At 59.1% G+C, this 15,197-nt stretch overlaps 1 protein-coding gene across 1 annotated transcript in view; it reads right to left on the reverse strand.

Annotated features, from left to right (window-relative positions):
* Positions 1-2,423: 2,423 nt before the first annotated feature.
* Positions 2,424-15,197, reverse strand: part of RRM1 (ribonucleotide reductase catalytic subunit M1) — a 29,305-nt gene continuing 16,531 nt past the window's right edge. Inside the window, exons 13-19 of the mRNA XM_061990039.1 lie at positions 14,437-14,586; positions 8,673-8,894; positions 7,626-7,702; positions 6,655-6,790; positions 5,583-5,678; positions 4,513-4,701; positions 2,424-3,542 (exon numbers count right to left, since the gene is read on the reverse strand). Coding sequence (XP_061846023.1) covers positions 3,354-3,542; positions 4,513-4,701; positions 5,583-5,678; positions 6,655-6,790; positions 7,626-7,702; positions 8,673-8,894; positions 14,437-14,586 — 1,059 coding nt within the window. The 3' untranslated portion in view covers positions 2,424-3,353. The remainder of the gene's footprint in view (positions 3,543-4,512; positions 4,702-5,582; positions 5,679-6,654; positions 6,791-7,625; positions 7,703-8,672; positions 8,895-14,436; positions 14,587-15,197) is intronic.

Below are 15,197 nucleotides of genomic sequence, written 5' to 3' on the forward strand. Positions count from 1 at the left end.
AGTCCCTGCAGCAAGGAACCAGACAGGGAAACCTGTGACTGGGGAGATGAGAGAAGCTTGAGGGGGGCAAGAGGAGTGTGCTGCCTCCTGTGCTGCCTCCTGTGCTGCTGCAGCTCGGGAGCTCCCCACACAGGGCTGCACACCAACAGGCATCGGCTCCCAGGCACCCGGAGGCAAAGGGGAGAGGCTGCAGAGCCAGAGCTCTTACAGCTCCCACAGCTGAGCTGAGCACGAAACAAGGCACAGAGTTAAACCCAGGGCCAAGAAGGAGCAGACCCCAGGGACTGCAGGTGACAGGGCAGCCCCTGCAGAGCAGAGCTGGGGCACAACGTGGCCCTGAGCAGCCAAGCAGGGAGCTGGGTGAGGGATGGAGGGCAGCAGCCAGGCTGCAGCTGGGTGGGTGTGAGGGTGTGTGTGAGGGCAGGAGGGGCTGCACAGGGCCCTGGGCAGGCTGGAGCCATGGGCTGAGGGCAATGGCATGAGGCTGGACAAGGGCAAGGGCCAAATCCTGCCCTTGGGCCACCCCAAGGCCAGGCAGCTCCAGGCTGGGGCAGAGGGGCTGGGAACTGCTGCAGGGAAAGGGCCTGGGGGGGTTGGTGCCAGGGGCTGAGCAGGAGGCAGCAGCGTGCCCAGGGGGGCAAGAAGGCCAAGAGCAGCCTGGCTGGGATCAGCCCTGGGGTGGCCAGAGGAAACAGGCTCAGGTTGTCCCAGGGGAGGTTGAGGCTGGAGTTGGGGCAGAACTGTGTCCCTGAGAGGGGTGTCAGCCCCTGTGCCAGGCTGCCCAGGGAGCTGGGGCAGTGCCCAGCCCTGGAGGGATCCCAGAGCCCTGGGGTGAGGTGCTGAGGGCTGTGGCTCAGTGGTGGCTGTGTTCTCCTGCCTTGTCCCATGGCACAAGCTCCAGGGGATGTCTCTGCTCTGTGGGTCCAGCAGCAGGAGCTGCTCACTGGGGGTCTGGTGATGCAGAAGATGCAGCTGCTGTGGTGTATCTGGGGAACAGGCCCCATCCCTGCAGGCACTGGGACACAGCACTGATGTGCTCCCTGGCCATGGCTTGTGCATCACAGATGCCTTTCCCTGAGGTGTTCTCATCCTCCTTTCACAGCTTCCCCCTGCTGCCCCCTGCCTCGTGCCCTGCTCAGTTGTGTGTGCTCAGAGTCCCCCAGTGCTGGGGCTGGCAGGGCCCTGCAGAGCTGCTGCAGCCCCAGCCCCTGCTCCAGCAGCTGCCCCTGGCTCAGGGGGCACAGGAACGTGTCCAGCTGGGGTTGGGAACCTCCTGAGCAGGAGCCTCCACACCCTCCCTGGGCAGCCTGGGCCAGGGCTCCCTCCCCTCAGCACCAAAGCACTTGCTCCTGAGCCTTTCAGCACCTTGCAGGAGCCTTTAGGTGCTTGTGAGTGTTGCTGAGGTGCCCCTGAGTTCTTCCAGTCCCTCTGTGAGTTATGGATGCTGCCAGCTGAGCTCCTCACCCTTCCTTCAGGAGTCACAGAGACCAGCAAAGCCTCTCTTCACAAACACCTTTTGCCCTCTGGCACCAGCTCTGTGCTCTCCCCTCCCCACTTCTCTGCTCAGTACAACACACACACACTCTCCTCTCTTCACATGCCATTAGTTTCTCATTCACCTGCTGCCCAGGGCTTGCTTCCACCTCTGTGTGAGGCAGCCCTGCTGTGGGACTGGGCTCAGACCCCTCAGCTCCCAGCACAGCTCAACACTCCCAGTGTGTGTGTGTGGCTGCTGCTGCTCAGCCAGAGGCAGGAGTCAGCTCTGTCCCTGTCTCAGCAGCTCCCCAGGGCCATGGTCAGCCCCTGCCTCTCCACATACCCAACAGTCAGTTCTCACTGAACTCTGCCCCATCCCACAGCACAGCCCCTGAGGGCAGCAGCTTCTACAGGAGGGATTCTGCTCCCCCAGCAGCAGCTTCCCACAGCTCACTCAACGAGGATTTCTGTGCCCTCAGAATCTTTCTGGTGGCACTGCACAGCTGCCAGGAGTGGGGATTAGACACAAGGCTCTTCCCTTCCAGCAGGGAGCCCCTTCCCAGGGTGATGCCTTAGAAATGAGACCAGAAGCAGAGCAAACAGCAAGCACTGGACTGAAAAGCAAGAGGCCAGGGCACAGCCTCTCCTGTGGGACAGCCCCACGTGCCCCTGAGCTCAGCATTCCTCCTCCTCACCCTCCAGGCACTGCCTCAGCCCTTCCTCATGTTCACCTTGAGCCCAGCTCTTCAAACCAGCACAGACCCCTGCAGAGCTGAGCAGGGCTGGCCCAGGAGGCTCCAGGCTCTGTGGAGGAGCCTGAGGCACAGCAAGAGCCCTGGGACAGCTCTGGGGAGGGATCAGGGTGTGCAGGAGCCACAGGGCTCACAGACAAGGCCCCGGCCTCCAGCTCCTGCCATCCACGTGTAAGCCAGAGCCACAAGTGCTGCTGAGCTCCTCTGGCTCCCTGCTGCCACAGGCCAGGCTTTATTGAGTCAGGAGGGGTTGGAGGGGCAGCTGTGTGGTACAGTTCAATAAATACTGCAGAGCTGGCTGGGGGAGCCCTGGTGTGTGGGAGGGGAGGGAAGCACATGGAGAAGGGAGGATGCCTCATTCCTCAGAGAGGAGCCACCTGCCTGGCCTAGGAAGATGCAGCTCCCCATGTGTGGTCACCTTTGCTGGGACCTGCAGTGCAGGGCTCTTGGGCCCAGAAAACCCATCAGTCAGAGCTGGTGGGTAAGCAGAGAATGAAATGCAGTTGTACCAGGCCCTGCTCAGAGCTGCAGGGGACCAGCAGGGGCTGAGGGGAAGGCTCAGGCTGGGTGGACAGAGGAACTCTCCAGGTTGCAACACACCCTGCACCACTCTGCTCCCTGGAGGAGCCTTGCAGAGGGCAGAGGGCACGAGGAAGGCAGGAAACAGGGGGTGAAGGGTCTCCCCTGGCTCTCCCAAGTTAACCTCAGCTGCTCCTGTGCCATGGCAGACACAGCAAGGGCACAGCACAGCTCCCAGCAAAGAAAGGAGCCAGCACTGCTGCTGTCTCTGCAGGGATGAGCACGGGAGAGCTGGGTGCTCTGAAGGCCAGCCCGTGCCAGCACTCGCCCTGCCTGCCACAAGAGCTCCTGCCTGTGGGGCTCAGTGTGCCAGACCAGGCAAGAGCACCCCAGTTTTCAGAAAGCCCAGCTACTAAAGCAAGATACAAACTTCTATCCATGCCTTTTGCAGCAGCCCCCAGGGGATGGGGAAGCTACACTACACTACTGCCCTCAGCCCTCCTGCCACGCTCCCAGCCAGCCTCTGCACCCTGCACTTCCCCCAGCTGCTGCCTGGGAGGGCTGTGCCAGGTGGAATGGCTTTGCTGGCACTGCAGGAGGGGCCTGTTAGGAGCCACACATCATGCACTCATCCCTGTTCTCCAGGGAGCACACCATGGCTGCTTTGTTCCTCTCCTTCTCTTCCTCCTCCTTGGAGGGCTTCTCCCGCTCCCGGAGCTTCTCCTTGTTGAGGGTGAACTGGATGGGGTTTGCAGCTGGCTTTGTCCTCAGGTAGTACATGCCAGTCTTCAGTCCCTGCAAGCACAGGCAGCAGTCTGAGAGCTGGGAGCAGCTGGGGGTCTGCTGAGTGACACACAAACTCCCTCATCCCACACCCCTGGCACCAGCCTCATGAGCACAGAGACACAGAGGCTGGGAAAGCCCCTGAAGCTGCTGGAGCCCAGCCCTGAGCTCACCCTGCCACAGCCAGCACTGACCCACAGCCCTCAGCACCTCAGCCCAGGGCTTTGGGATCCCTCCAGGGCTGGGCACTACCCCAGCTCCCTGGGCAGCCTGGCACAGGGCTGACACCCCTCTGAGGGAAACAGTTCTGCCTCAGCTCCAGCCTCAACCTCCCCTGGGCCAACTCCAGCCCCTTTGCTCTTGTTTTGTAGCTCAGAAGCAGAGACTGACCCCCTAATCTCCAATCTCAACCTCCCCTGGGACAACTTGAGCCCCTTCCCTCTTGTTACTGGGGAGCAGAGCCTGAGCCTCCTGGCCACAGGCTGCTGTGAGGGAGTGTCAGAGAGTGCTGCTGTGTCCCCTCAGCCTCCTCTTCTCCAGCCTCAACACCCCCATTGCCTCAGCCCCTCCCCAGCCCCTTGTGCTCCAGCCCCTTCCCCAGCTCTGTGCCCGGCTCTGGCCACGCTGCAGCCCCTCAGTGTCCCTGTGGCAGTGAGTGAGGGGCCCAGCACTGACACAGCCCTGCAGCTGCAGCCCCTCAGTGTCCCTGTGGCAGTGAGTGAGGGCCCAGCACTGACACAGCCCTGGAGCTGCAGCAGCCCTGGAGCTGCAGCCTCCCCAGGGCCCAGCACAGGGGCACAATCCCTGCCCTGGTCACATCTGGTAGCAGCCAGGGTTACAGGGAGCAGCACTACAGCAGCTGCAGCTTTATCACTGAACTCCCCTTGTACCACCCTTCACCCTGCTGAGACTCATCCAGAGCAGCTTCTCCTTGCAGGGAGTGCTCAGCCCCACGTCCCCTGCCCTGCTGAGCCCCCTGTACCTGCTTCCAGCCATAGAAGTGCATGCTGGTGAGTTTGCCATAGTTGGGTTCAGCGATGTGGATGTTGAGAGACTGGCTCTGGTCGATGAAAGCTCCTCTGTCTGCTGCCATCTTCAGGACAGTTTTCTGGGAGATCTCCCACACTGTCTTGTAGAGCTGCTTCAAGTCCTCAGGAATCTCAGGGATGTTCTAGAAGGAACAATGTGGTGTAACCAGTGGCTGCTCAAATGCTCCTATTCACAGCCAAATCCTCCAGCAACCCCTGAGGCCTCAGCAACCCTGACCAGAAGCAAGACTTCAGCTGAGCCCCCTCACTGAGTCCCAGCAGCAAAAGCACCCAGGGGCACAGAAGCTGAACTTGCTGCCCCAGCACAGCTTCTTCTGGGGAGTTTGAGAGGAAAAGCTGTTTGCAGACACACAGTTGCTGCCTTGCCCTGAACAGCTGAGAGGTCTCCAAGCAACCCAGCAGCTCATCCCCCTCCCAGCTCCCTGAGCACTCCTGACCCCCAGCACAACAGCCACAGCAGCCTCCCAAGCTCCTCAGCATCACTGAGTCCTCACACACACACTCTCCTACAGCTCTCTCTGGAGCAGGGTGGCATGTGCTCAGCTCCTGCCTCAAGCCTGCTTCCTGCTACATCACCCTTTATAAGCCTGATGATAAAAGGGAACCCACAGCTGAGCAGCCTGGCTGGGGGGTTGCTGCAGGGACAATCAGGAGCTTTTGGGCTTTTGTGTCTTGCAGGGGCAGGCTCCAGCAGGAGCAAATCACCACCCAGATCAGCCACAGCCCCTCGTGATTGGGATGGAAGGGCCACACATCAGAGCTGCTCCTCCCCAGGCTGAGACCATGCTGTGCAGCAGAGCTGGAGGGCACAGTGTGCTGTGCAGCAGAGCTGGAGGGCACAGTGTGCTGTGCAGCAGAGCTGGAGGGCACAGTGTGCTGTGAAACAGACCTGGAGGGCACAGTGTGCTGTGCCCCCAGGCTGGCAGGAGCCCCCACACCACCCCCTGCCCTCTCACACCACCCCCTGCCCTCTCACACCACCCCCCTGCCCTCTCACACCTACCTGGATGGAGCCATTGTGGGCAATGATCTGGTTTTTCATCTCCTCGTTCCACAGGCCCCTCTCTGTGAGATCTTTCAACAAATGAGGATTCACAACCTGTAAGGGGCAAAGGCCAAGGAATGAAGGGCCCAGCCACTCTCTGAGCTGCCTGGGGGCACACAGCCCCCTCTCACAGGGGGCACACACAGGTTTGGAGGTGGCTGACACCAACCAGGGGCTCCACAGGCAGCACAGCCACAGGAGCAGGAGTTCTGGGCTGCTACAGATGAGACACAGGAGTGTGTGGAACCCCCTTGCACAAGGGTGTGAGAGAGGAGGGACTTGGTTTACCACAGACCATGACCTGAGGTATAAAATAATGGTGCAAACAATCACCAAGACCAAGGGCAGAAGGGGAAAGAGCAAAATAGGTGCAGAGTGTTAATGTGGGAATAAACAACAGTGATGTTTTGCTTGCTGGGGCTGGGGGCCCTGTAGGTTAATAAAGCTGCTGTCCTGGCCTCCCCACGTGTGCCCATCAGGTCCTGCAGGCAGGAGGGGGTGAGGTGCTTCCCCCAGCAGTGCTGAGGGGACAAGACCTCCCTAACAGTCACACTTTCCCCTTGTCTCACCTAAGGGTCTCCTTGCCAAGTCCAGCCTCCAGAACTCAAACTGTCCCACAGTCTTTTCTACCTGCATCTGTGAAGCTTCTCCATGGCCCCTCAGCTCAGCTGGGTGCTCCCCTGGCAGCTCTCTCCTCAGGCCTGTGCCAAGCAGCAGCACCATGCTCTCAGCCCCTCAGTAACTCCCCTCACTACCACTCCTTCAGCAGTCACTGCTGCAGGCCACCCTGAGGCCTCCACAAAGCTTTCTGGCAGCCAAAAGCAGCACTTGTTTACAACTGTGGCCATTCCAAGATGACTGGTGGGACACACAAGGCCGTTGTTTGGTCAGGTGTCCCCTTCAGCTCCTCCAGCCTTCGACAGCAGCAGCTCAGTAAGCTGGGGGCAGCCTCCCTCCTGGCTGCCTGAGCAGTGGAAGCCACCAAAGGCATGCAAAGAGCAAAGCTGTTTCCCAGAGCTGCCTCACCTACCTGGAACTCCCCTGAGAGGACTCTGCGTGTGTAGATGTTGCTGGTGTAGGGCTCGATGGACTCGTTGTTGCCCAGGATCTGAGCAGTGGAAGCCGTTGGCATGGGAGACAGGAGGAGGCTGTTCCTCACACCATACCTGCAACAACAGGAGTCACAAAGCTGCAGCTGGGGCAGACAAGACACAGAAAACACCCCAAGAGCAGCAGGGTTCATACAGTGTCTGCAGAGAGGGCCAGTGGGAGGAGCTCTCAGCTCCCAGGGTTCCCTGAACCTGTGCTGGGGCCAATGTGGCTCCACGACTGAAGCCTTTGCTGTTTCAGTCTTTAACCAGAGGCTGTCCCAAATCCAGCCATGAGGAAGGGTGAACAGATGAACAACTGTCTGCCAGGAACTCCAGAGCTCCACAGCACTCAGGCAAAAGCAGGAGCAGCCCATGAGGAGCCTGAGACCTCTCCACACGAGGCAGAAAGGAGTTGAAGAACCAGAGGCACACACTGAGTGGCCTCAGCACAGTCACTACCCAGCTCCTGCCTGCCAAGGCCCAGCTGCCTCTCCCTGTCAGCAGGGAAAGCCTTCCCCAGCCCTGCTGACACTGCCTCAGCACTGCATCTGCTGAGCAGGAGCACCATCCACTCTGCTGAGGCACCAGGGCTAGGAGCAGCTCAGCTCAGCAGGGTCTGGGGGGGGCTCTGCCTTGTAGGAGGGAAAAGAGAAGGGAAAGGAAGGGGGGAGGGAAAGGAACCATAGAATGGTAGGAGTTGGAGGTTAGAGATCATCCAGTTCAACCTCTTGCCATGAGGAGAGCAGAGAGGGAAAAGGATCCACAGAACAGCCTGAAAGCTCTGCCAGGGCAAGGGCTGGGGACAGTCCCACAGCACCAGCTGTGCACCTGCAGCCTGTCTGTGGGTCTGTGCAGCCAGAACACACCAAACGTGCTCTGCAGGGAATACAAACTGTGCAAAGCTGCTCACTTGGCAATCTTCTCCTTCAGAGCCTTCCAGTCCCACAGATCAGACGGGGTGACGTTCCACATGTCGTACTGAAGGATCTGAACAGCACAGGGATGGGTCAGGTCACACAGGCACTTGCAATCACACAGGCACACAAGGGGGAAAAGCCCCTGGAGCTGCTGGAGCCCAGCCCTGAGCTCACCCTGCCACAGCCAGCACTGAGCCACAGCCCTCAGCACCTCACCCCAGGGCTTTGGGATCCCTCCAGGGCTGGGCACTGCCCCAGCTCCCTGGGCAGCCTGGCACAGGGGCTCACACCCCTCTCAGGGAAACAGTTCTGCCTCAGCTCCAGCCTCAGCCTCCCCTGGGGCAGCTCCAGCCCCTTTCCTCTTGTCCTGTTCATTACTGGGGAGAGGAGACCTTGATCCACAGCCTCTTGTGAGGGAGTGTCAGAGAGTGCTGCTGTGTCCCCTCAGGCTCCTCTTCTCCAGGCTCAACACCCCCATTCCCTCAGCCCCTCCCCAGCCCCTTGTGCTCCAGCCCCTTCCCCAGCTCTGTGCCCGGCTCTGTGTGTCTTGCACTGAGGGGCCCAGCCCTGAGCACAGGCTTTGAAGTGAGGCCTCCCCAGCACTGAGCACAGGGCATCATCAATCCCTTCACCCTGCTGCCACCCCAGAGCTGATCCCAGCCAGGCTGCCCTTTGCTTCTTGCCCCCCTGGGCACGCTGCTGCCTCCTGTTGAGGCAGCTGCCAACCCCCCTTTCCTCCACCCTGCAAACCGACCTGTTTCTCCTCCCCGCAGCCCTTCCCCAGCAAAGCTCCTGTCACCCCAACACGGGCTCCGTGCTGCAGCTGCACCAGAGGCCAGGCCAGGGCCAGCACAGCCTGAGCCTTTTCCTCCTACTGCTCTCAGCCACCCAGCTCAGCTCAGCAGCCCAGCTCAGCAGCTCAGCTCAGCAGCCCAGTGGAGGGGAGGGCTGGGGCGGCCCCGGCTGCGCTGCAGGACCCTCGGCACAGGGCGCTGGCAGCAGTGAGCCGCTCAGAGCCCGGGGCAGGCGCTGCCACTCACCCCCCGGCTGACGGGAGAGCCCTGGTAGCTGTCGTAGGGGCCCTGCTCGCGGGCCAGCTCGCAGCTGGCTTCCAGAGCCCCGTAGTAGATGGTCTCGAAGATCTGCTGGTTGAGGCGCTGGGCCTGGGGGCTCTCGAACGGGAGGCGCAGCAGGATGAAGGCGTCGGCCAGGCCCTGCACGCCGATGCCGATGGGCCGGTGCCGCCTGTTGGAGCGCTCAGCCTGCAGAGACAACAGCCAGCCTCACACACAACAGCCTGCAGAGACAACAGTCAGCCTCACACACAACAGCCTGCAGAGACAACAGTCAGAACAGCCTGCAGAGACAACAGCCAGCCTCACACACAACAGCCTGCAGAGACAACAGTCAGAACAGCCTGCAGAGACAACAGCCAGCCTCACACACAACAGCCTGCAGAGACAACAGCCAGCCTCACACACAACAGCCTGCAGAGACAACAGTCAGAACAGCCTGCAGAGACAACAGTCAGCCTCACACACAACAGCCTGCAGAGACAACAGTCAGCCTCACACACAACAGCCTGCAGAGACAACAGCCAGCCTCACACACAACAGCCTGCAGAGACAACAGTCAGCCTCACACACAACAGCCTGCAGAGACAACAGCCAGCCTCACACACAACAGCCTGCAGAGACAACAGTCAGCCTCACACACAACAGCCTGCAGAGACAACAGTCAGAACAGCCTGCAGAGACAACAGCCAGCCTCACACACAACAGCCTGCAGAGACAACAGTCAGCCTCACACACAACAGCCTGCAGAGACAACAGTCAGAACAGCCTGCAGAGACAACAGCCAGCCTCACACACAACAGCCTGCAGAGACAACAGTCAGAACAGCCTGCAGAGACAACAGTCAGCCTCACACACAACAGCCTGCAGAGACAACAGTCAGAACAGCCTGCAGAGACAACAGTCAGCCTCACAGACAACAGCCTGCAGAGACAACAGTCAGCCTCACACACAACAGCCTGCAGAGACAACAGTCAGAACAGCCTGCAGAGACAACAGCCAGCCTCACACACAACAGCCTGCAGAGACAACAGTCAGCCTCACACACAACAGCCTGCAGAGACAACAGTCAGAACAGCCTGCAGAGACAACAGCCAGCCTCACACACAACAGCCTGCAGAGACAACAGTCAGAACAGCCTGCAGAGACAACAGCCAGCCTCACACACAACAGCCTGCAGAGACAACAGTCAGAACAGCCTGCAGAGACAACAGTCAGCCTCACACACAACAGCCTGCAGAGACAACAGTCAGAACAGCCTGCAGAGACAACAGTCAGCCTCACAGACAACAGCCTGCAGAGACAACAGTCAGCCTCACACACAACAGCCTGCAGAGACAACAGTCAGCCTCACACACAACAGCCTGCAGAGACAACAGTCAGAACAGCCTGCAGAGACAACAGCCAGCCTCACACACAACAGCCTGCAGAGACAACAGCCAGCCTCACACACAACAGCCTGCAGAGACAACAGTCAGCCTCACACACAACAGCCTGCAGAGACAACAGTCAGAACAGCCTGCAGAGACAACAGTCAGCCTCACACACAACAGCCTGCAGAGACAACAGTCAGAACAGCCTGCAGAGACAACAGTCAGCCTCACACACAACAGCCTGCAGAGACAACAGCCAGCCTCACACACAACAGCCTGCAGAGACAACAGTCAGAACAGCCTGCAGAGACAACAGCCAGCCTCACACACAACAGCCTGCAGAGACAACAGTCAGCCTCACACACAACAGCCTGCAGAGACAACAGTCAGAACAGCCTGCAGAGACAACAGCCAGCCTCACACACAACAGCCTGCAGAGACAACAGTCAGAACAGCCTGCAGAGACAACAGTCAGCCTCACACACAACAGCCTGCAGAGACAACAGTCAGCCTCACACACAACAGCCTGCAGAGACAACAGTCAGAACAGCCTGCAGAGACAACAGTCAGCCTCACAGACAACAGCCTGCAGAGACAACAGTCAGCCTCACACAACAGCCTGCAGAGACAACAGTCAGCCTCACACACAACAGCCTGCAGAGACAACAGTCAGAACAGCCTGCAGAGACAACAGTCAGCCTCACACACAACAGCCTGCAGAGACAACAGTCAGAACAGCCTGCAGAGACAACAGCCAGCCTCACACACAACAGCCTGCAGAGACAACAGCCAGCCTCACACACAACAGCCTGCAGAGACAACAGCCAGCCTCACACACAACAGCCTGCAGAGACAACAGCCAGCCTCACACACAACAGCCTGCAGAGACAACAGCCAGCCTCACACACAACAGCCTGCAGAGACAACAGTCAGAACAGCCTGCAGAGACAACAGTCAGCCTCACACACAACAGCCTGCAGAGACAACAGTCAGCCTCACACACAACAGCCTGCAGAGACAACAGTCAGAACAGCCTGCAGAGACAACAGTCAGCCTCACACACAACAGCCTGCAGAGACAACAGTCAGCCTCACACACAACAGCCTGCAGAGACAACAGTCAGAACAGCCTGCAGAGACAACAGTCAGCCTCACACACAACAGCCTGCAGAGACAACAGTCAGCCTCACACACAACAGCCTGCAGAGACAACAGTCAGAACAGCCTGCAGAGACAACAGCCAGCCTCACACACAACAGCCTGCAGAGACAACAGCCAGCCTCACACACAACAGCCTGCAGAGACAACAGTCAGCCTCACACACAACAGCCTGCAGAGACAACAGTCAGAACAGCCTGCAGAGACAACAGTCAGCCTCACACACAACAGCCTGCAGAGACAACAGTCAGAACAGCCTGCAGAGACAACAGCCAGCCTCACAGACAACAGCCTGCAGAGACAACAGTCAGAACAGCCTGCAGAGACAACAGTCAGCCTCACAGACAACAGCCTGCAGAGACAACAGTCAGCCTCACACACAACAGCCTGCAGAGACAACAGTCAGAACAGCCTGCAGAGACAACAGTCAGCCTCACAGACAACAGCCTGCAGAGACAACAGTCAGCCTCACAGACAACAGCCTGCAGAGACAACAGTCAGCCTCACACACAACAGCCTGCAGAGACAACAGCCAGCCTCACACACAACAGCCTGCAGAGACAACAGCCAGCCTCACACACAACAGCCTGCAGAGACAACAGTCAGCCTCACACACAACAGCCTGCAGAGACAACAGCCAGCCTCACACACAACAGCCTGCAGAGACAACAGCCAGCCTCACACACAACAGCCTGCAGAGACAACAGTCAGAACAGCCTGCAGAGACAACAGCCAGCCTCACACACAACAGCCTGCAGAGACAACAGCCAGCCTCACACACAACAGCCTGCAGAGACAACAGTCAGAACAGCCTGCAGAGACAACAGCCAGCCTCACACACAACAGCCTGCAGAGACAACAGTCAGAACAGCCTGCAGAGACAACAGTCAGCCTCACACACAACAGCCTGCAGAGACAACAGTCAGCCTCACACACAACAGCCTGCAGAGACAACAGTCAGAACAGCCTGCAGAGACAACAGCCAGCCTCACACACAACAGCCTGCAGAGACAACAGCCAGCCTCACACACAACAGCCTGCAGAGACAACAGTCAGCCTCACACACAACAGCCTGCAGAGACAACAGTCAGAACAGCCTGCAGAGACAACAGTCAGCCTCACACACAACAGCCTGCAGAGACAACAGTCAGCCTCACAGACAACAGCCTGCAGAGACAACAGTCAGAACAGCCTGCAGAGACAACAGTCAGCCTCACAGACAACAGCCTGCAGAGACAACAGTCAGCCTCACACACAACAGCCTGCAGAGACAACAGTCAGCCTCACACACAACAGCCTGCAGAGACAACAGTCAGAACAGCCTGCAGAGACAACAGCCAGCCTCACACACAACAGCCTGCAGAGACAACAGCCAGCCTCACACACAACAGCCTGCAGAGACAACAGTCAGCCTCACACACAACAGCCTGCAGAGACAACAGTCAGAACAGCCTGCAGAGACAACAGTCAGCCTCACAGACAACAGCCTGCAGAGACAACAGTCAGAACAGCCTGCAGAGACAACAGTCAGCCTCACAGACAACAGCCTGCACACAGGCAACAGTCAGCCTCACAGACAACAGCCTGCAGAGACAACAGTCAGAACAGCCTGCACGGAGACAACAGTCGGCCCCACACACAGCAGCCTGCACGGAAACAACAGTCAGAACAGCCTGCACACAGCAGCCTGCACACAGACAACAGTCAGAACAGCCTGCACGGAGACAACAGTCAGCCCCACACACAGCAGCCTGCACGGAGACAACAGTCAGCCTGCACAGACAACAGTCAGCCTCAGAGAACAGGCTGCAGAGAGACACCAGTCAGCCTCAGGGACACCACACCAGTCAGCCTCAGGGACACCAGTCAGCCTCGCAGACAACAGTCAGCCTCAGCAAACAGCCTGCCCAGATGGAACAGTGACCCTCAGCAGAGCTGCACAGAATCCCAGAGCAGGGCTGGAAGCGCCTCTGAGGCCGTCTCATCCCTGCCATGGCCTTCGTGTGATGGTCTGTCCATGCTGCAGCCACAAGCCCTCCGTGGCAGGGCAGGGATCTGAGGAGCCAGGGCAGCCTGCCAGCAGCAAGCACTGACTGCAGCTGCTCCCCCTGACACACAGAGGGAGCCAGGATGGGAAAGGGAGCACCCAGCACTCAGGGATAAACACACACCAGAAGCAGGGCAGGTGCATGAAGTCATTGCAGACTGGTCCCTGTCAGCCCTGGCGTCACACCTGGGCTCCTTGCTCACTCCCTCCTCCCCCAGCCCTGCTGCCTGCCCTTGCTCCTGCACTGCAGCAATCCCTGCTGCTCTCATTCCTCCCCAGCCTCCTCCCCACTGTCCCTGCTGCAAGCAGCCCAAGCACCCTGCAGCACCCTTGGTGATCTCTTTGGGAGCTTTGCAGGACTCTTCCCTCCGTTCCCCTGCAGTTCTGTGCTGCACTGACACCAACCCCAGCTGCTCCCCTGAGCAACTGTTCTGGGTTGGAGCTGAAGACACCCCTAACCACGAGTCCCACTTGCACAGCAGCAGCCAGCAGAGCTCCCTGTGTGTGCCACAACAGGCCTGCAAAACCCCTCACTGATTCCTTCTGCCCAGGGATGGCTGCACCAGGGGCCTTTGTCAGCAGCACAGTCCAGCCCAGCACAATCCAACTCAGCACTGCCCAGCCCATCCCAGCACAGTCCAACTCAGCTCAGCTCAGCCCAGCACAGCCCAGCTCAGCTCAGCCCAGCCTGGTCCAGCACAGTCCAGCACAGCACAGCCCAGCCCAGCTCAGCACAGCCCAGCTCAACTCAGCACAGCACAAATCAGCACAGCTCAGTCCAGCTCAGCTCAGTCCAGCTCAGCACAGTCCAGCACAGTCCAGCTCAATTCAGTACAGCTCAGCTCAGTCCAGCACAGCCCAGCTCCGTCCAGCACAGCCCAGCTCAGCTCAACTCAACTCAGCACAGCCCAGCACAGTCCAGCACAGCATAGCTCAACTCAGCACAGCCCAGCTCAGCTCAGCACAGCCCAGCTCAGCTCAGCACAGCCCAGCTCAGCTCAGCCCAGCCCAGCTCAGCTCAACTCAACTCAGCCCAGCTCAACTCAACTCAACTCAGCCCAGCTCAACTCAACTCAGCCCAGCTCAACTCAACTCAACTCAAGTCAACTCAGCCCAGCTCAACTCAACTCAGCCCAGCCCAGCCCAGCCCTCACCTCTGGCACAGGGTAGTAGTTGATATCAATGATCTTGTTGAGGTTCCTGACGATGACTTTGGTGACTGCAGCCAGCTTCTGGAAGTCGTAGGTGTGCTCTGCAGTGACGTACATGTTGAGGGCTATGGAGGCCAGATTACAGACTGCAACCTGCAGTGGGGAGCACACAGTCAAAAGGGGCAAAACACACCCACTGAATGCAAACTGCACAGGAGAAGAAAGAAACAAGCCCCCTCCAGGGCTGCACACGGGCACTTCTCATTTCCCTCCTCCCTCACAGGTTGTAAAACAGGGAACAACAACCCAAAAAGCTTTACAGACATCAGTAGCAGCATGAGAGCTCCTCTCCCTGACCTGCTCAGCACTGCTGACTGCAAGGCAGCCCCACACCAGCCAGGCCTAACCATTTCTGCCTTGCCAGGGTGTGCTGGAGGAACACAGGGGGCTCAGGGAGAGCACACAGGGGGCTCAGGGAGAGCACACAGGGGGCTCAGGGGCAGCAGCACACAAGGGGCTCAGGGGGAAGCAGCACACAAGGGGCTCAGGGGGAAGCAGCACATGGGGGGCTCAGGGAGAGCACACAGGGGGCTCAGGGAGAAGCAGCACACAGGGGGCTCAGGGGGAAGCAGCACACAGGGGGCTCAGGGAGAAGCAGCACACAGGGGGCTCAGGGAGAAGCAGCACACGGGGGGCTGAGGGAGAAGCAGCACACAGGGGAGTCAGGGAGAGCACACAGGGGGCTCAGGGAGAAGCAGCACACA

This window comes from Colius striatus, chromosome 1 (assembly GCF_028858725.1).
Source record: "Colius striatus isolate bColStr4 chromosome 1, bColStr4.1.hap1, whole genome shotgun sequence".
Classification (NCBI taxonomy): domain Eukaryota; kingdom Metazoa; phylum Chordata; class Aves; order Coliiformes; family Coliidae; genus Colius; species Colius striatus.